A 20283-nucleotide genomic window follows, 5' to 3' on the forward strand; every position below is an offset into this window, starting at 1 on the left:
TGAAGAGCGGCGGGGCCTGATATATGCTTCTTCTTGTCTCCAGCTCGTCCGAACCTGTTATTTAGGGCGTAAAAGACGCCATCCCGAACCCTTCCTCGCGGTGGAGTGGTGGAGCTGTGTTTCGCCTGTAGGAAAAATTCATCGTGGTTGATGCCGATGTCGTGATTCGGGTTAACCAACAGGTACTTGGTTAATAAGCTGAAGTTATTTCAACCCTCGACATAAACCATCCCTTGCTACACGATATAGAACAACCCAACCTCGCTTATCAACCATCGACAATGACATTATCAGGACAAGGAGAAACCCTGCCTGACGCTGGACCCGGTCTTTGGCCGGACGTGGCGTGGAGGGCAAGCCGCTGATTGGCATCCCGCTGTCTTAGTGCTGTCAATGAGATCTGAGGACACATCCCAGAAGCAGTCGGGTTTCTTTGTTGAAGCAGCAAAGGTCGAGGTCGAGCGACGGTTTAATGAAGGATTGCAGCTGTGGCGTCTCTCGCAGTCTCAATATGCTGCACTTTTCTGCGAGCATCTCGTGCGGATACGATACTCTCAGCGCGCATCCAAGGGCCCTGCATTTTGCATCCCCAGCGTACAAGAGCCAGCGGGTGCGTACGTAAATACTACGTATAACTCCCTGCGCGTGGAGCATTGCAGCTGTGAACCGCTAGCCCTGCGTGCCTATCGGCTTGACTGGAAGTACCAAGGTCGTACTTCGATCTATGCCATTGATCCAGGACCAGACCTGGTGACCGTGGAATATGAGCAGCTGTGTTGCGAGCCAGAGTCATGGCCCGGCGTTGTCCACCTGCGGCGCATCCAACATCTGGATGCAGTATTCGCTCGTAGTTTGGTTCTCGTTCTTCCCAGATCTTCTCTCCAATTGCCTGGGGGGGGGGGGTAACAGTCCATCGGGTCCTTGGCCCTGGGGCCCTGGCCGGTGGCCCTTGAGACGATCTCTGGTTGACCATGGAAACGGCCCTTAAAATGCGCCTCCCCTCGCTCTTCGTCCAGATCTCCACTGTTTTCTCGATATACCAGTCCTGGAGGACGAGAAAGCCAGCCTACGACACGACACTATGGTTTCATCACTCTTGTTGACTATTGTCGCCGTTGCCGGGATACTCAGTCTGCATACTTTTGGATACTATCCGAGTACGCTAGATGTTCGGACTTCGTTGCTTGTCGTCGCTCTCTTCTATCTAGTGATCAAGATATATCATGTTCTGATCTACCCATTTGCCGTTTCCCCTTTGCGCCACTTACCGACTCCAAAGGTTCGTTTTAGTGGCATCATCCTTCCGATAACTATTACACTACTAAATTCAGCCATTGCTAGGGGAACCACTTTCTTCTTGGCCAGACCTATAAACAGTTTGCCGGTGACAGCCCAAATGCCGCCCCGTTGGACTGGATGAGACAGTTCCCGGACGCGGATCTTATCCGGCCCCTGATGTTCGGGAACACTGAAGCTGTTCTAGTTAACAGTCCGAGGGCGTTACGAGAAGTCTCCCAGACGCACTGCTATTCATTCGTGAAACCTGGATTCCTCTTCCGCACCGCCGGCTCATTCGTCGGGGAGACTGGCATCTTCTTCGCCGAGGGTGATGTACATAGGCAGCAACGGAGGATTCTTGCAGGTAATAACCCTGTACTTACCTTCTCTTACCTGCTAGCTTACTCTACCTAGGCCCCTTTCTCGTGGGAAACATCAAGAAGCTACTTCCAGTCATGGCGTCGAAGGGTGACCAGCTATCCAAGATAATGGGAGCCCAGGTCTCCAACGAACATGGCGTTGTTGTAGAAGGTAAGGTAACATCCGACACACATACTATTACAGGCAGAAAATTTCTGACTAGGCCACAAAACTACTAGTATCTTCTTTTTTGGCAAAGGCAACCCTGGACGTCATCGGTAAAACGGTTATGGGCCTTGAGCTCGATAGCCTCTCTAAAGGTTCTGAGTTCGACGAGCGGTACAGCGATATCATGCTGGTAACCCCGATAGATCAGATTATGCTGGCTCTCGATAACTGGTTTCCTGCCCGAAAGTGGATCCCTATCGAGGCCAACCGCCGCTTTCTGCACGGAAATCAAGTAATCAAGCAAATGTTGGAAGAGCACGTTAAACAGCGGGCTTTCGCCCTCAGGGTTAAGTGTCCTACAGAAAAAGATCTTCCCGGAGATGATCTTCTGACCCTTATAATCCGTGGATACCTCGATCGGGGCGAGTCCCTTTGCGAAGATAATCTTGTTTCACAGGTAAGTGCCCTTCCATCTAAGATGTTTATGCTAGTTGCTGATAATTGGTTTTAGCTGCGAACATTTATGGTTGCAGGTATGCATACCTAAGCCACTGAACTATCACCACCAACTAACGGCTTGCAGGTCATGAATCGAGCTCTAATGCAGTGATGTGGTGTCTTCATTTGCTCTCCATCCACCCGATTGTTCAGGATCGCCTACGTTCAGCGATCAATGCCACCGTCGTTCAGGGACAGGACTACACCTACGAAGAAATACAATCCATAGATTACCTGGATTGTTTCTTAAAGGAAGTTCTTCGTCTCTTCCCTCCATGTAAGTTTCTATTAATAACTCACTGTGGAAACCGCCCTAATACATTTCATAACTTAGTTGTCTCCGTACTCCGCTCTGCTACTGAGGATGTCAGTATATGCGGCAATGTTCTTCCAGCCGGAACACTGCTGATGGTATACCCTGCCGTTTCCCAATTTAACCCTTCGATATGGGGCCCGAGTGTAAACGAATTCAACCCTGACCGCTGGTACAACCTACCCGAAGCTGCCCAGGATCCCTACGTGTTACAGACCTTCCACAGCGGACCACGAATATGTATAGGGCGGGCTTTTGCTCTACTTGAGATCAAAGTATTCCTCGTCCACCTAATACAGAAATGGGTTTTTCACCCGGTTGATAAGGTTATCAATATTCCAAAAGCAGGATTTGTATTAAAGCCCACTGATGGGCTTAACCTTAGGATCACCCCGGTTCCTCTGTCATAGTCATAGAGCTAGTCTATATATATATATATGTAATGAAAGTTTCTAACGATACGTTTGTTGATCTATCTAGGGCCGTTGTCTTTAGTGAATGAAGTAGACCGTTTTCCGTAGGTTGTTGTGTTTGAAGCTATTCCGAGGCTGTGCGTTTAACACTGTATTCTAGAACGTATTTCTTCTCCTCGTCGGTCATCCTACTGTTCCCGCCAGAGAGTCTTATAAGCGTCTCAGCTGCCAATTTGGGGTTGCTAGCCTCGCCAAACAAGCGAAACTGAGCAGGTGAATTGAGGCCAAAGTACACCGCTACCAGCACTTTGTAACCACGTAAAGGATTGGCAGTAAATATTTCCTTGAATAGACGCCAGAAGGTCGGAGCCGCATTTAGCTGGGAGAAAAGGTCATCGCAGTAAGGTAGATACCGGACTATAGTTGTATGGCGGTCCGAGGAAACCATCTATGGCACCTTAGTCAACAGTAAAGTGGATTAGAATAGAGTAACACTTACTTCGGCAGCCAGACCCTCTTGATAGGCGTGAATAGACTTCTCCATCTCCTTCACAGATGGCAATTTCACCTGCTTGGTAATGACACCGACCGCCCATCTTGCCTGGGCTTCTGCTACGGGTATCAGGGGCCCCTCGAGATGAATGTAACCAATGCAGTACAGATTAGGAAACCGAGGTGAGGCAACAAGCTTATACAGGTTTAGACTATTTCTCGAAGGAAGAAGGCTATCCTTCTCATCCATTCGGTAGTATTCGTCCAAAAGGTATGGTAGATCGATGTCATAGCCTGTGCAACAGATTATGACGTCTACTTCCAGAGAGGTTCCATTCGTAAGGACAACCGAGGAGTCGGTTATCCTCTCGATGCCAGCGCGGTGTGGAGTTATGCGACCTGTTCTTATATTCTCCAGCAAATCACTCCGCACAGTCAGGTTGGCTTGGGAGAGTCTATGCTTGGGCTTGATCTCGTCAGGAGGAGCGCCCATGACGGCATCACATAGCTTCATCTGACACCATTCCGAGACCCTTTTTGGGAGAATAGTTTCAACTACCCGACCTGCGTATTGGTTAGTATGCCCGGCCAATGCTATGTTAAACGTAACACTCACTATCATAAGCCTCGGCAGGCTTGCCCAGCACATAGCGCGGGATAACCCATCCGCCTCTGCGAGTAATCAAGTGCACCTCCTTCGCAACCGTACTGATCTCAGAGGACAGGTCAGCGGCCGAGTTTCCAAAGCCGATGATGGCAACCCTCTTCCCCTCAAACTTCGCCGGCTTGCGATAGACATGGCTGTGAATCAGTTCTCCTTTGAACTTGTCTCTGCCCTCAAAGTCTGGTATCATCGGCTTTGAAAGAGTACCCGTGCATGCAAAAACTGCATCAAACACGGCTTCAACCGGCTCACTTCCCTGTTCCTGATAGACGACGGTCCATTTTTGTGATGCACCTTCGGCTTCCTCCTTAGGTTGCGGCAGCCTGCATGAAATGACCTTGGTCTTCAATTTGATATAGGGCGCCAACTTGAAATTATCCACGTATTCGTGAATGTATTGCAGAAACTGACGATGACCAAAATAATCGGGGTAACGAGCGGGATCGATCGGAAAATCGCTAAAGGATGAAGTGTCACGGCATGAATTCAAGATCACATTGTCGTATATAGATGACCCTGTTGCACCGGACTTTGGGTCGGGCTCCTGGTAGTTCCACTGTCCGCCGATAACGTCTCGTCCTTCGAAGACCGTTGCATCCGTGATACCATTCTCCAGACATGACTTCAGCGAGGCAAGGCCAGACACCCCTAGACACACGTTAATTTCAGCTACTCTTCGTCCTGGGAGGTAGCTTCTTACCAGCCCCGATAATGGCAACCCTGGGCCCCATATTTGCACCAATCGTGAAAGGGAATGTATAGACCAATTGAATAAAACGAATGTACCGTTATTAATTATACAAGTAAAGGAACTTGCCGACCTAGCGGCTTCAGGAGGCGAATATATACAAGCTGAAGCTCGTCTAAATGTATTTTTTGCTTCTTCTGCTTGACGTGTGCATCCTTCACGCAAGGCTGAAAAATGCACGTGAAAAGAAGAAAGCGCCTCCAGCATCGCAACGTTTACCGTGTAGAAACCGCTGAGAGAACACACTCGCCCAGTAGATAGCGAGGATATCTGGTTTCAAGCGACGGCTACGGGCTGTTGGTCCAGCTGCCGGTCGATATTCAAAGAATGGACATGGCTGTGTTGAAGACGACACCAAGGTAAGTGCTGCGATCTATATTTTTCTATGTACTTTTTATGCATGGAGAAAACGCCGAGACGCCCAGGTGGAAGAGCCGGGGAAGTGGAGGTAGACCAGTTGCAAGGGCCAAATGTATATCAATACCAAGAGCCCAAGGAGAGGGGTTGATATCGCTTCACATTCTTGCTCCTGTTGACTCTATATATACTCGTTACTGTCTACAGATTCGGTTTCCTTTATATTGGAGGTTATTGTACATTCCTTGTGAAGAAACTACGCAGACGCTCATTGGATTTCATGATAGCAGCTGGCACTTCGGCAATGGTGACGACACCGAGCTATAGTTCTGTGAGATGCATGTAACTGACCTTTATGTTTCTATGTCCAGGAGAACAAACGAGTAGGAGACCCGGCACTCCATCAGCTACAGCCAGGAGAGATCTTCCAGCCGTTGCTCAATAGTATACCCGAGAACCTCATCCATAGATTCGACCCTGTTTTTGTCGAGCATTATAATCGTCATAATGTCGGACGCCTCCATACCCATCAGGTCCCGATTGAGGAGTTCCGCAAGAACCCATCGAAATACCTGATTTCTTATGGCCATGCCCCCGGCCCAGATGTACATTGCATAACCGAGCAAAAATGCCCCGTGAAAGGGGGTGAAATATCCATTAGGATATTCGAAATGGCTCCAGTGCTCGATGTAGCCGGAAAGGAAAAGAAACGAGGAGCATACATTAACTTCCACGGAGGCGGTTGGGTGTTTGGTAATTTAGCTGCTAATCATCATGTCTGCAAGCGGATTGTCCACGATCTTGAAGGTGAGGTTGTTGTCTTTGACGTCGACTATCGCCTTGCGCCCGAACACCGGTACCCAACAGCCATCGAAGATTGCTGGGCCGCTGTCCAATGGGTGAGTCGGGTTTTCTACCCAGTTAAGAAAAGATGATTCCCCTAGCTAACATTAATATTTCAGGTCAGAAGCAAGGCGGAAGAGTTCAACCTAGATCTAGCAAGGCTTGCCATCGGGGGCGCATCTGCAGGCGGCCATCTTTGCGCAGTGATAGCCCATATGTGCAGAGATCACGGCTATCCGCTGCGCCTGCAGCTGCTCCTGGTCCCGGTGATAGATATGCATAGTTCGTTCACACCGACTGGCGAATTCGACCGTGAAAACACGCCGTACGAGTCGTACCGAGAGATGGAGCATACGGCTGCACTGCCTGCCGAGCGAATGGCATATTTTCACCGCCACTGGCTGGGAAACCCTCATCCGGAGAGATCTGAAGATGTAGGATTCTGCGTTACCCCCGATTTTGAGGTCAGAGTATGCTAACTGTCTGAGCAGGACTGGAAGATTTCACCCATCTTCGCCCCAAACTTCGCGAATCTAGCGCCGGCAATCGTGTGGACGGCCGAGATGGACCCCCTTCGAGACGAGGGCGTCGCCTATGTGAAGAAACTGGAGGCCGCAGGGGTCAGGGTCGAGCATATCCGGGTCGCTGGAGTCCCCCATACGTTCGTCCACCTGAACGGGGTCCTGGAGGGAGGGAAGCTCTTCATGAAGCAGTCTGTCGGCGCCCTAGCCGCCGCCCTGTGCGAGACAGCCTGACTGCTGTATCTACTCCGTACTATATTACCATAGCCAATTCTTCGTTCCTCCTAACGAGTAAAGATATGAAGAGAAGATATAAAATGCTGGTGGAAATACGGGCCGGAAAAACTCGGGATCTGCCGACCCCAGCGGAAAAAAAGAACATCCAACAGCTTCATTTCTTCCTCTTTTAGTCTCGTTTCGGCGCTTTCTCTCTCTTCTCTTCACCACCTTGCCCGGCGTGTACTTGTATCCCAATTGGCCTTGTACCATCTCCGTCACCCTCCTCCTGCGTTCTGTTCTGTACAATATCACATCTTTTACGTTTTTTATTTTCGCTTTAGCTCCCGATTAGCATGCTTAATTCCACGACCAGAAGCGCTTGCGCACCCTTACGAGCCCTCGGGCGCGTTGCATCGAAACCCGCAGCTCGATCGTTCGCTTCTCCCCATACTCTCCACCTCCGGAACTCCTGCCGCGCCATAAGTAGTGCTGTCCGGCCGTCGCTCGTGTCGAACAAGTACCAGTTTACCGGATACCACGCCCTGTCTGCGTTCAGAGGGTTTGCGTCTACAACAAGAATGATGGTGGGGGGTTCTCCAATTGCAGTGAATTCTGTGCGGGGTGGTCGTTTATACAGATCGTGTTTATGCTGACTGGAGGAACTGGCGCAGGCTTCTCCTCGTACTGAAACCGATGCCTTTGGCGAGATCCAGGTTAGTACTCAATTTGGACCCTATATAAGTGGTCAGTGGCTGATATGTGTATACCAGGTGCCCGGGGATAAATACTGGGGAGCCCAGACTCAGAGGTGCGCCGATACCGACATACGGAGATTGACTTGAGACCGCGAGAGAGAGGAATGGAATGGCTGATATCCAGGATTAGGTCCCTCGGGAACTTTGATATTGGACAACCACAGGACCGCATGCCCCCTCCGATCGTTCGTGCCCTCGGTATCCTCAAGGGCGCTGCTGCCACGGTGAACATGAGATATGGACTCGGTATAACTCCCCTATATGGACTATATAAGCCGGTAACAGTTTTACTGACTCGGACGTTTCTTTAAGACCCTACCGTGGGTAAGGCGATCCAGCAGGCCGCCGCTGAGGTCGCAGACCTCAAGCTGGTTGACCATTTCCCTCTTGTTGTCTGGCAAACCGGTTCCGGCACTCAGTCAAACATGAACGCCAACGAGGTCATCTCCAACCGTGCAATTGAAATCCTTGGAGGAACCATGGGCAGCAAGAAGCCCGTCCACCCCAATGACCATGTCAACATGTCTGCCTCTTCCAATGACACGTTCCCTACCGTCATGCACATTGCTGCTGTTCTGGAACTCGAGGACTCTCTTCTGCCAACCTTGACAAGCCTCAAGGATGCACTACAGAAGAAGGTAGAGGAGTTCAACGACATCATCAAGATTGGCAGGACCCATTTGCAAGATGCTACTCCTCTCACCCTCGGCCAGGAGTTCTCCGGCTACGTCTCCCAACTGGAGCGTAACATCACCCGTGTTGAGAACTCTCTGCCCGACCTCCGATTGCTGGCTCAGGGTGGTACCGCTGTCGGTACCGGCCTCAACACCTTCAAGGGTTTCGACGAGGCCATCGCTGAGGAAGTCAGCAAGATGACCGGCAAGCAGTTCAAGACCTCGCCCAACAAATTCGAGGTCCTTGCTGCTCACGATGCCGTCGTTGAAGCCTCCGGCGCACTCAACACTCTTGCCTGCTCCCTCTTCAAGATTGCTCAGGACATTCGCTTCCTCGGCTCTGGCCCCCGTTGCGGTCTCGGCGAGCTCCAGCTCCCTGAGAACGAGCCTGGTTCCTCCATCATGCCCGGAAAGGTCAACCCTACTCAGTGTGAGTCTCTCACCATGATCTGCGCCCAGGTTATGGGTAACCATGTCGCCACCACGGTTTCTGGAATGAACGGTAACTTTGAGCTCAACGTGTTCAAGCCCGTCATGATCCGAAACTTGCTCCACAGTGTTCGCATCTTGAGTGACGGAATGAGATCGTTTGAGAAGAACCTTGTGGCCGGCCTCGAGGCTGACCGCAAGAGAATCGATTCTCTTCTACACGAAAGGTAAATTTCCCTTTTTCTAGACATCTTGATCTTATTACTTACTTGACTCGATCTAGTCTTATGCTTGTTACTTGCCTGAACCCCGTTATTGGCTACGATATGGCCTCCAAGGTCGCCAAGAACGCCCATAAGAAGGGCCTCACCCTCAAGCAGAGTGCCATGGAACTGAAGGCTTTGAGCGAGGAGGACTTCGATAAACACGTTCGACCAGAGTTGATGATCAGCCCTAAGGAGCGCAAGTAAGGGTCTTCTCTGCTTGGGCCTTTGGAATACCTCCCGCCAGTTACTGGTTTTAAAAGCTACCTATTATATCTATGTAAATATCAAATGTCAGACCCAGTACTACATTAGCGCATGCATTTTGATAACTCCTTGAATAACCTCTACCATGTTAGAATTAACTCTTCCTGCCATTGCTAAATAACGAGCCATCCTCTTTATGAGGTATACTTCCGATGATATTTCCTAATGCCATGGCTCGGTCCAGCGGCTACGCTATACACCAGTCGTCATCAAATATTTGCACTTCAATGCGGGTCTTCAAATATACTATCTAGAGCATCCTTTTCACTCTCTACTACTTTGCTTTCAATCTCTTCGCTTGAAATTTCTTGTTCCATGAAGCAGCCTATGATCCACGTACGACAGGACTCAGTCTGTACCACTCCTACAAGGCTAAATCATCCATGTTGATCCCAGCTAGGGTTACCTTTCCACTTTAATATCAAAGTTCTGTTTAGAAACCACAGATAGCGGGTGTACGGAGGATGCCAACATCGAAGCAATGGTAATGACCAAGCAATAATATAAGCTCCTTAACCGCAGGTTAGTAGATGGCGATGCCTCATCGCTATATTTTGCTCTTTATTTACTCTGTGTATCCATGCTTACAGCATATATTAGGCCCTGATCAACTCCAAGACAAGCTAATGAATGCCTGCATCCAAAGCTCGTATCCAGATAGGGCAGTTTCTACGAGGCTAGCTCTAAGCTTTGGCTATAATGGCTAATATAAAACATGATATATCGCCCATTGTATAAGGACACTGGTGAAATATTGCTTCTCTCCTTCTCCTGTTAATTTTTCACTTCTTCTCTGTCAGTCGCACTGAGCCCATCATGCGTTTACTTCCGGTTCTCATGGCCGTTAGTTCGGCACTCGGCGCAGTACTCGTCGACTTCCAGTCGGGGCGAGGAGACGATCCATCCGTCCTCGGCCTGCGGAACCTCGAGACTAAGCGAGGAACAATGATCCCCGATAACATCCCCGAGCTATTCATCAAGACAGGAAAAGATCCCAAGGGCGTTGCCGCAGCCCACTTTCACAAGAAGCAGGGGATGCTTCGTGCTGAATACCATTCACTTAACAAGGCCACGAAGAAGGACACCACATACGCCATCCGCTATGAATTTATGTTGGGAGCAATCGAGCAGAGTCTCAGCATCTGGCAATTGTACGTATAGCGTCACCCCTGGCTGATGGCCTAAGCTAATACGAAAGACAGTAAGGAATACCTCACCGACAACGCCGAAGCTGGCGGTGCCAACGTCCCACTGGCCTTGAAATTCTCTCGCAACAATCTCCAGCTCCAGTATCAGCCTAAATGGGATGCGCCACGACAAATTCTATGGCAGACGACACCCCAAATCAACACCAGATACCGCGTGGACTTTTTGATCAACACCAGATACCGCGTGGACTTTTTGATCAACACCAGCACTCCCGGCTGGATCCAATTCGCCTGGGACGGGCAACTCCAGAAACTTGGTCCCAAGGGGGAAACGCGGTTCGCAGCAACTACGTTCCCTGGTCGATCGGATCCAAAGTTCGGTGCATATCTGGCCGATACTGTCGATGTTGACATGTACGTCTATAGAGTCCTCATTGAGGAGAGATAGATGGCCGTATGTTAAGGGAAACTGTAGTATTCCATCTGTAGCTTGCGTCTGTTGAAGATATAGACAGCGCTTAGTTTTATTTATAGCTAGAATATCACATGACGTCATTGACTTATTGATGACTCAGCAGGCACAGCCCTCAAACTTACTTGAGACAAGGAGTTACAGCTCCTTTTCCTGGATCGATCGAACTTCTCCCTTCTTCTTTCCTACGCAAAACGTATACGTATATCAGGATATCGGTGATATAAACGTATATCCATCTCATTTGCTGTCTTCTCTACCTCTCGCAGCCTCGTATTTTTCTTTATAATACCGGAATTGTAGCGTTCTGAATTGCAACCGTCACCCTGCCGCACCCCTTAATCGTTACCTCAGACATCAATCCAACCAACTTTCGGTGGGAACATCAGCAGCTCCTCCAATGGCAACTCAAATCCCCGATACCAACCCCCCTGTGGCCATCACGAACAACTGCATCGATTCCAAGGTGCTTGCCATTCATACAAAGGAGGTGAAACCCGCCATGGCCGAAATCACCGAGCCTTGTGAAAAGACGGAAGAGGGGCTTTTTTCAACGACCTACATCTCCCCTGATGTTGTCTCTTTGCTCCCCGAGAACTATTCTCTTCGCCCTCTTCGCCGTTCTGACTACAAAAATGGCTTCCTCGATGTTCTTAGCGTCCTCACGAAAGTTGGGGAGTTCACCACCGAACTCTGGAACGAACGATATGACTGGATGGCAAAGCGAAACGATGAATACTACGTTCTAGTGATCTGCGATGGAACTGGCCGAGTCGTGGGCACTGGCAGTTTGATTGTTGAGAGGAAGTTTATCCACTCTGCTGGAATGGTAGGACATATTGAGGATATCGCCATTGAAAGCGGCCAGCAAGGCAAGAAACTGGGCTTGCGTATGATTCATGCTTTGGACTATGTTGCAAAGGAAGCTGGTTGCTACAAGGTATTAACCTATGTCACCTACTGAAAATGCCATTGCTAATTCTTCACTTCTAGTCCATCCTTGATTGCTCTGAGGCCAACGAAGGCTTCTATCTAAAATGTGGCTTTAAGCGTGCTGGTTTGGAAATGGCTCATTACTACTGATTCACCTTTTGTGTTTTGGATTCCCAACTGAGCGAATTTCTTTTATAATCCCACATAGATGATAAAGTGGTCCGGGTCTGTTTACATTTCACTTGTTTAAAAGAGGACAGTGTATCACCCCCAAACCATCTATATCCAATACCCGGCGTTGTTGGCTATTACGTGTCGAGTATTGGATCGGGGTGTTCATGAGGTGGAACTAGTGCATGCAAAGTCAAGTACTGTTCTGCTCCTTGTTTGGATCTGGTTGCTCTGAAGTTCTATACGGCGCATACGTGGGGGAGGGGGAAACAGCCTTTAATGATTATGATAGATACAGGCTTAAGCGCTGGATTATTGGTCTTACGCAATTTAGACATAAGTATGGACGGTGGCTGCTATTGCAGACCTCCATATATATACCGAATAGAGGAGGGGACACAGGGTCATGAGCCTTTCCTCCTTCCTTATTCCTAGGTATCTAATAGAATTAGATCAAATGAACGGCTGATGCGAGGCTCGCCACATTACACAGCAGCCACAGGCAATTTTCCATCGTCCACATTACGCTTAAGACATGATAGCTCTAATCGCCATGCAAATCGAGTCTTTGGAGTCTTCGTTCCTAGATCCGCTTGTAAATTTCATGATTCATGGAGTATTATAAAGGAAGGTCCTCTACATCCTCCTTCAAGAATACGTACATACAATTCCTAAGTATAGGCGTGAGAATGAAACAGCACATTAAACAAGTCAAGATGAACCGAAGTGAAATTGAAGATGGGAAAATGTATTAAAAAAAATTCTTTAAACTCATTCCCATATCAATCCATTCATCATCCACCCCGTTGCAGCTTTGATTTTCTATTTCGTTTCCTCAATATTCTTATCAAGCTCACAATAGACATATACCATGTTGAACCGCTCCGCTCCATTTCCGGTTGTGTGATTCATAGATTTGTCCATCTCATTCTCCGAGTGACTGTTTCATAATCGCCAAGATATAAGAGAAACCGTGGGGTCCTTCACCATATTCGAACGTTTTTTGGGATTTAGAGAAACGAAGCTGACAAACGAGGCGCGAAGAGCAAAAAAAATGTCGACAGATTATGTTCGTTTATGCGGCACCTGGGTTGGGGTTCATCTGTAACGGGCAAGTTAGCCTTCTGTAGCACTACCAAGCAGTCCCCAGCTGTCCATATATTTGGCTGGAAGGCATCGAATAGGCATACCTTTCGCTTTCCACCGGTCATCGTGACGTTGACGAATCGTCGGGTGTATTGAAGACGCTTCTTAGCACGGCCCTTTGGGGTCTTCTTCTTCTCTTGTGGCTCAACCTATTCCTCCGGAAGATGAGTCAGTCCACTGGTGTTTCATAGCCGCGGTATTATCCAAGCTGCAGCCTCTCTCCAACGCGTCATTCGTGTCCAGATTATCTCCTCCATATCGATGCCACAAGCGATATGCTCATGGAGTTCTCTTTCAACTTGGTGAGGTGTGCGATGGCCGGAGGTGTCGGGTTGAGTTGGTGAGACTGACCTTTGGAGTCTGAGACTTGACTTTACCCGCACGAGCGAGCGAACCGTGGACTTTACCCATGATGTGTGATCGGTTCGTAAATAGTAGAGATGCAACTGTTAAAGCGACAAAATTCCAGAGGTTAGCTGAGGCTGGCCGTTTTCAAAGGGGCTAAAGTTAAGCGAGCTGGGCCGAAATGGGACGCGGGGATTCACAAGAGGAAGTGCGCAACGAGGAAATTGCCGGAAATGCGTTTATTGAGGGAGCAAAAGTGCTACTAACCGTGTGCTTTGGATGCGTTGACGACTTTGTCTTTTGATGTCGGTGATCTCGCGGGTGTCGTTGGGTAAAGGCGAAGTTCTGGAGGAAGCGAATGCCAAGACATAATTACCCTCTTAGGGTTTAGCCCTAATACTACCGCTTTGGGACGCCGCCTTCTTATCGAAGAGGAATCGATAGAGAGATGACGATGGGACACTTCGTTGACAGACCAGTGAATACAACAAGTATCATAAGATCACTTTATCGAATGGCTTATGTGGACAGAGACAATGGCTGTACGGCTTTACACAGGTTATAGCTTGACGGGTGATATAAATACGGATAAGATTACAGAATTACGCATATCATCATTCAAGTCTCATAGTAAGAGAGTACATGTAGAAAGGACATCTCATTTTAAACTATCTCCGAACTTGCCAGGGGTTTGGGCAGCGAGACAGAACTTGAGATGGTCCTGAGATTTGTCGAGACGAAGCATAGTTTGGCTGAAACCGCTGCTGGAATAGGTAAAAGAGAATAATTCATTTTACCAGGCCTATCCATCGTTCGATGGTAACAGTTGTTCTCATGAAGGAACGCTCTCATTATGAAGGATGGTTTTTTAAACCCCTTAAAAAGCATGCCAGGCCCAAACACCCATTGTAGTACCACACCATCTGTAAATCCGTCCATCACCTTCCCTCCATCGAGATTTAACGAGACTTAGCAGCAACCTTGGGAGCAGATCCCTTGGAACCCTGTTTGCTCTGAATTCGTCCACTTTGTCCTCGGGAAGCGGCTTGGGCGGCTTTGGCCTTCTCGGCCTTCTTCTTGCTCTCGGCAACGGACTTCTTCTCCTTAGCTTCCTTCATGGCGGCCTGGCGGGCTGCGATACGGGCCTCTGGGCGCATGGTTCGGCGTTCCTTGATGACATCGAGAGAGGCACCGACAATGGCACGCTGGTGCTTAACGACACGGCGGGTACGCTTCTTGGCAACTTCCTATAAAACAGATCGAAGTAATGGCGTCGTCAGTCTCGATTCCCAGTATAATATTCCGATCCAAACGTCACTGATGTTCCCATAACCATTCGATGCGCGTCCTTCTTAACCGGCATCTCTAAGTGCAAAGTTCTGAACAAACAGCAACTTGCTACCGTGAACTTTTAGACCGAGCGTAAGGGTGGCAACTCACTTCAGAAAGACCCTTCTTGTGCTGTCTTCGGTAAAGGATGGTCCAGGCTATCCGGCGAGGGTTCTTGCGTTGAAGGAAGAGAGATTCGCTTTTGCCATTTTGGAAACGGAAGACCTTGCTGTCGCCTCGGACGTACAGCTTACCCTGTATAGTAAATAAAAGGGCAGATTAGTATCAATTCAACAAGCTCGGCCCTCAGTCCCTTTCTAGATGTCCTTTCGATGGATGCGTTGATTGAAGATTGGACGGGCGATGCTGGAACGTACCTTTCCGGGGTAGATCTTCTGACCGCTGAAGGCGTCGTCGTAGGTACGCATCTTGAGTCGTGGTGATGCGCAGCCGGCGTTTACGAGGTAAAATTGTTGACGTCGTTGTGAATTACTCGTTTGCGACTCAGATCGGACTTCTCGATGGTTTGGTGTGAGGTTGACTCGCTAATGTGCGCCACGTGACTTACTAGCCCTCAAACTCAGCCAAGCCCAGCTCAAGCATCACGAACATCAACATCGCATCCCAGGTTTATTGATATTACTCGACTTTACTATTTAATCTTTCTAACGTCCTTTTTCATGGCTACTAGGGAGTACATTCGCTCTTCAAGCAATATTGACAATTGAGCTCTTGACAGCCCGAGTTTCACTGATACGGCTGATCACAGCTGACATAGCTCAAATGTCAACCAGCCTATTGCTGACTTCAGAATTGATGATTATAAAAACACGGAGAAAGCTAACCCTCTGTTAACAATACGTCAAAGAAGGATGTGAAAAAGAGACCACTGAAGAATGAATGGCAGCTAAAGCGTTCCTTACAGCACGGAAATGATCTAATCGAAGGAGATTATGATAGACTTAAAATAACGGTATAGTCTAATGTCTTTGAAAAGGCCCAACTCAAACCATAGCATGTGTCTTCGTCCACTCTCTCGCCGTCTGGATAGCCGCGGGCTCGTCCTCCTTCCATCGCTGCGCAACATCGTTGGCGAGCGGGTCATCTGGGTTGGGTGCACCGAGTAGTGCCTGGATTGACAAGAGGATTGTTCGAATCTGCAACGCTGGTGACCAGTTATCTAATAGATGCTACATGTTAGCTGCTGCTACGTAACGGGAATGGCAACGAAGGTAGCAAGATGGAGTCCAGCATACTCTTTAACACGTCAAGGCAAATTCTCCCTAGTCTATCAATATTTGGATGGTAAATCTTCGTTAGAAAGCGAATCTTCGGGGGTGTCATGGGATAATCTTCTGGCAAAAATAACTCGAGCTTAAAAATCCCTCCTGTAGATTGCTTAATTAGCCGTCTCCTAAGAATGCCGGCAGCTGGTTCAAGATGTATCATTCTAACCTTCATAAGGTGATTGTGTTGGACCATGGATCCGGACATCGAAATATCGTAGATTATCTTCGTGGGGGACTGCATTGATGCCTGGTACGCTACAGGGTGACAGTGCAGTTGTCAGCAGAGGGATAAAGGGAAAATACACCGGCTTCCTTCACCTTCTCATCACACTTACGGTTCTGCCATCAAGCGCTCCGTCTCCTTTATTATCCGCTTCGGCAGCCCCGCCATGGTCTGCTATGAATAGAGCTTGAAAGTCCAAAGAAAGGATATCGAGAGATCACAACAGTGGTTGAGCAGGCGGGCTCGAGTAAATAATGGCGTTTGTATCTGCAATACTCCTTCCAAGAATATGCGGGTGGTCTGTTTCCCTTGTTGATATTGTTCTCTGGGGGGTCTCTCGCTGCCAGTCGAGTCCTGATCAGCCGCGTTTTTAGTCAAGCCGCTGAGTTCGCGGTATCGAAAGGGGATCCTCTAGTGCTATGGTGGCAGATGGTCTCTCTTTATCCCTGCACCTGGCTGCTACAAACAAAGAGAAGGTCTTCAGTTCGTCACTGTGAGGATACGCCTGGCCGCTCATAAATTTATCCCACCTTGGAAGAAGTTGCTCCCCGCAGGCGCCAAGCCTTTTCTGGCCGCAGAAGCACGTGCCACTAGCTAAATCCAACGGGGTTTGCTTACTTAAACTACGAAGCTTCCATCTAACCTACAGACGCCGTTGCGCCCTCGACTCGACGTCAGGGGAGTAATTCTATGGAGCAAACAGTATCCGTGGACCTTATCGCTCGAGTCGCAGTGCTTCCCTGTCCTTTGTTGCAGCTTTCGGGGATGCTGACGGGTGCACATCCCGGCTGAGACAACCCAGAATGCGAACGATACCTTCCAACGCGCAAACTGGGGCCCTGCAAGCTACTGAGAACCTGTAGCCTGCTCTATTGCGTGTGGAGTAGGCAGTTGTCAGGCGCATTGAAGGCTGTGCTGCCTTGGATACGATTCCTCTATTCCGGAGCTTACTCGAATTCAAAGCTATTTTCTAAACATGCCGGACCCAGTTGAGTCGAGGCCGCTCGCTTCGGCTTACGATAGCCCTACGTTTGGGGAAGACAGCTCGTTTCATATTGATCAAGCGGTTGGTTCTATGTCAATATCGCCTTGTGGGAGAGATGTTGTTCTTGCATCGTAAGTAAAGCCTTGAGCTTTTAGGTGATAACATGTCGCTGATGGTTTGTTAGAAAGGAAGGCCTGCACGTTATAGACCTCGATAATCCGTACTCTCCACCCCGTTACCTCCCCCATCGAACCGCTTGGGAGGTTGCCGATGTTCAGTGGTCCCCGTTTTCCTCTCGCGACTCGTGGGTAGCCAGTACCTCGAACCAGAAGGCATTGGTCTGGAACTTGGCGATGAAAACCTCGCAGAACTCCATCGAACATGTTTTACATGCACATTCAAGAGCTATTACGGATATAAATTTTTCTGCCCACCATCCTGATTTACTAGCGACTTGCGCTGTCGATAGTTTTGTCCATTGCTGGGACTTGAGGACCCCGGCAAGGCCGGTTGTTTCGTTTTCTGACTGGTTCACCGGAGCCACCCAAGTCAAGTGGAACAGACAGGATTCCCACGTTATTGCTAGTTCGCATGACAAGTCTCTTCACATCTGGGATGATAGAAAAGGTGCATGTCCTCTGCGTACGTTTGAGGCACACGACACTAAAATATATGGACTTGATTGGAACAGAGCTCGCCCTGAAGCAATCGTCACTTGTGCTCTTGACAAAACAATTAAATTCTGGGACTATTCACGAGAAGATGATAGTCCCGAGAAAGTTATCCATACGCCGTTTCCTGTGTGGCGGACGCGGCACACCCCCTTTGGATGGGGCGTGCTCGCCATGCCACAGCGTGGGAACAGCGATCTTCATCTATATAGCCGCGTTTCCGGGGACAAAACCAGCGGCGAAGAAGCTGATTTACCATTAGTACACAGTTTCCCGGGCCATAAGGGCCAAGTCAAAGAGTTCCTTTGGAGGCAGAGGGGGAGCATCATAGATGGCTTAGACCATAGAGAGTTTCAGCTTGTTTCGTGGGGAACAGACAAAGAGTTACGACTTCACCGCGTAGACCCAGAAATCCTAAAGGGGGTGGGATACGAAACTGGAAAGTCTTTCAACCCTCTACTCAGCCTTACTCGCAAAGGTGCTCCCTACAAAACTTTTCATGATGAACATTCTTATGAATTTGGCGAGGTTGGCGATGAAGATGGCGAACGGGCTGACTACATCGCCGCCAACAATACCCTCAAAGGTATGAATGGAGTGAGCATGCCATACTCGCGCGGTTGGGGTCAGGTTCGGCCCATTGGGCAGAGAGCCGGTGTACGCGGACGATCAGCACTTCGGGCAGATATGAATCCTATCTCTTGGATGCGAGGAGTAAAAATTTCCGGGTGGGAAGTGGAAACACTGGGGGATGAAATCACGCATGTCGGTGAGAAGTTCACACGAGTAGCGTTTGAATCCGTAAATGTTGGGCAGCGGAAAGCGACCATTTCTATGCATGGACCCTGGGGATCCGAGAATTCCAATGTTTTTCTGAAAATTGATATTAAGTTTCCTGCGGAATACCCACGAATGGAGGCTCCGGTTTTCAACGTTCAAAGAACCACAGCAGTGACAAACCAGCTAGCCAAGACTGTTACAACTGGGATGCAAACAATCGCGGAGACATATCTCTCAAGGCAACGCGGATGTCTTGAGGGCGTAATTCGCTACCTGCTTGGGGAACATACTGTTGAAGAGAGTGTCGTTCTCGCGAAGAAACAATCAAGTGAACATTTAAAAACCTCAGATATCCTTGCGGATAATGAATCAAGTGACGAGGATGAAGATGTCGGCCAATTCCAGGACTCCGACCTTGCTCTAAGCTCGTCCGAGCTACTCCGCCCGATCAATGCCAATGTCATGGTCCCAGTCGCACGTGCATGTGGCGCGCTTTGGGCTAACGATGGGCAGCTTGTCTGCTTTTTCCCGAAGAAGGAGGACAAATCGCCGTCCTTCCTAGACTCAATAAGTTTGCGAACGATTGCTACCTCATCCCGCAATGACAAAGTATTTGAAGGATTCGGTCGCCTCCAAACAGGTTCCCCGGCGCCGAAAGGTGCAACTGAATCAGCCGTCAGCGGTGGCCTTGTAACTGAGGATGGTGGCTCAGAATTTTCTGATGACTCGTCATATGACTCGTCAAGCTCCTCTGGCTCTTCGGATTTATTAGGGTCACTGCCTCAGCAGTTCCAGGGAAATCATGCCTGGAGGCATAGTAACATCGGGTTCCACCTTGCAAGATCTATTGCAGGCACTTCGCAAAAGTCATTTGCAGGGCCAAGCACGGCTAGGTCATCAACAGATTCTTGCCAGAATTATGTCCATATATACCATTTTAATGACATATTGCCTGCAAAGCGGGACCTTGCTGAACAGTACAAGATATTTGGCAACCGGGCGGAAATATGCTCTCATAATATGGTTGTTGCAGCAAGTGCAGGACGCTCAGAACTCTCCTACATTTGGGGGCTTTTGAACTTACTACTGGATAACAAGGCGGCCGTCGATACGAAAGCCGTCAAAGATCGTTTACGCCATATAGCGAATACCCCAAGCTACCTGAGACGAAAGGATAGCGGCATTGACCTGAATAGTGATGGGCTAAAAACCTGGGGGGACCACCCTTTGGGGGCTCGCTGGTTTATCCCTGCCTTGTGAGATTCCGACATCCTTAATGTCATTCGTTACTCTATGTAGAGTCGCGCTAACAATATATAGATTTGAACATTTTGAACAGCTTGGAGATGTCCAAATGCTTGGAATGCTCTCATGTGTTCTATATGAGACAGATTTAAAGCGAGGTTATACAGAGGATCCATCGAAACCCCGTATATTGGATCTTTTAGACGAAAAAAGCTTTTCTGATCAACAGTTCCGAGACAAACACAATACAACGCCGCTCGCAAACAAAGATTTGCGCAATATAT

At 48.8% G+C, this 20283-nt stretch overlaps 7 protein-coding genes across 7 annotated transcripts; 4 read left to right on the top strand and 3 right to left on the bottom strand.

Annotated features, from left to right (window-relative positions):
- Nucleotides 1–393: 393 nt before the first annotated feature.
- GIQ15_00885 (cytochrome P450 3A9) lies at nucleotides 394–3027 on the top strand (the record flags this gene model as incomplete). Its single annotated transcript, XM_033548302.1, has 9 exons — nucleotides 394–610; nucleotides 674–847; nucleotides 1044–1279; nucleotides 1378–1642; nucleotides 1693–1809; nucleotides 1878–2263; nucleotides 2318–2339; nucleotides 2390–2581; nucleotides 2639–3027. The coding sequence occupies 9 exons, from the start codon at nucleotides 394–396 to the stop codon at nucleotides 3025–3027; spliced, it is 1998 nt and encodes a 665-aa protein (XP_033409253.1).
- Nucleotides 3028–3154: 127 nt separating this feature from the next.
- On the bottom strand, nucleotides 3155–4917 carry GIQ15_00886 (dimethylaniline monooxygenase 1; the record flags this gene model as incomplete). The annotated part of the gene is made up of 4 exons (XM_033548303.1): nucleotides 3155–3478; nucleotides 3530–4086; nucleotides 4139–4834; nucleotides 4887–4917. The coding sequence occupies 4 exons, from the start codon at nucleotides 4915–4917 to the stop codon at nucleotides 3155–3157; spliced, it is 1608 nt and encodes a 535-aa protein (XP_033409254.1).
- Nucleotides 4918–5962: 1045 nt separating this feature from the next.
- GIQ15_00887 (fumarate hydratase) lies at nucleotides 5963–9202 on the top strand (the record flags this gene model as incomplete). Its single annotated transcript, XM_033548304.1, has 9 exons — nucleotides 5963–6190; nucleotides 6254–6568; nucleotides 6626–6873; nucleotides 7248–7479; nucleotides 7546–7587; nucleotides 7645–7682; nucleotides 7760–7875; nucleotides 7942–8959; nucleotides 9016–9202. 9 exons carry the CDS (start codon nucleotides 5963–5965, stop codon nucleotides 9200–9202), a joined length of 2424 nt encoding a protein of 807 aa, XP_033409255.1.
- An 876-nt stretch (nucleotides 9203–10078) lies between these two features.
- Nucleotides 10079–11965, top strand: GIQ15_00888 (uncharacterized protein; the record flags this gene model as incomplete). Its single annotated transcript, XM_033548305.1, has 4 exons — nucleotides 10079–10413; nucleotides 10465–10824; nucleotides 11186–11822; nucleotides 11876–11965. 4 exons carry the CDS (start codon nucleotides 10079–10081, stop codon nucleotides 11963–11965), a joined length of 1422 nt encoding a protein of 473 aa, XP_033409256.1.
- A 2471-nt stretch (nucleotides 11966–14436) lies between these two features.
- Nucleotides 14437–15234, bottom strand: GIQ15_00889 (60S ribosomal protein L24; the record flags this gene model as incomplete). Its single annotated transcript, XM_033548306.1, has 3 exons — nucleotides 14437–14724; nucleotides 14918–15061; nucleotides 15184–15234. The coding sequence occupies 3 exons, from the start codon at nucleotides 15232–15234 to the stop codon at nucleotides 14437–14439; spliced, it is 483 nt and encodes a 160-aa protein (XP_033409257.1).
- A 576-nt stretch (nucleotides 15235–15810) lies between these two features.
- On the bottom strand, nucleotides 15811–16486 carry GIQ15_00890 (uncharacterized protein; the record flags this gene model as incomplete). The annotated part of the gene is made up of 3 exons (XM_033548307.1): nucleotides 15811–15971; nucleotides 16262–16350; nucleotides 16431–16486. 3 exons carry the CDS (start codon nucleotides 16484–16486, stop codon nucleotides 15811–15813), a joined length of 306 nt encoding a protein of 101 aa, XP_033409258.1.
- An 808-nt stretch (nucleotides 16487–17294) lies between these two features.
- Nucleotides 17295–20014, top strand: GIQ15_00891 (WD repeat-containing protein; the record flags this gene model as incomplete). The annotated part of the gene is made up of 2 exons (XM_033548308.1): nucleotides 17295–17434; nucleotides 17488–20014. The coding sequence occupies 2 exons, from the start codon at nucleotides 17295–17297 to the stop codon at nucleotides 20012–20014; spliced, it is 2667 nt and encodes an 888-aa protein (XP_033409259.1).
- Between the last annotated feature and the right edge of the window lie 269 nt (nucleotides 20015–20283).

The sequence above is a fragment of the Arthroderma uncinatum genome (assembly GCF_011692745.1).
Source record: "Arthroderma uncinatum strain CBS 119779 chromosome Unknown scaffold1, whole genome shotgun sequence".
NCBI classification, from domain to species: domain Eukaryota; kingdom Fungi; phylum Ascomycota; class Eurotiomycetes; order Onygenales; family Arthrodermataceae; genus Arthroderma; species Arthroderma uncinatum.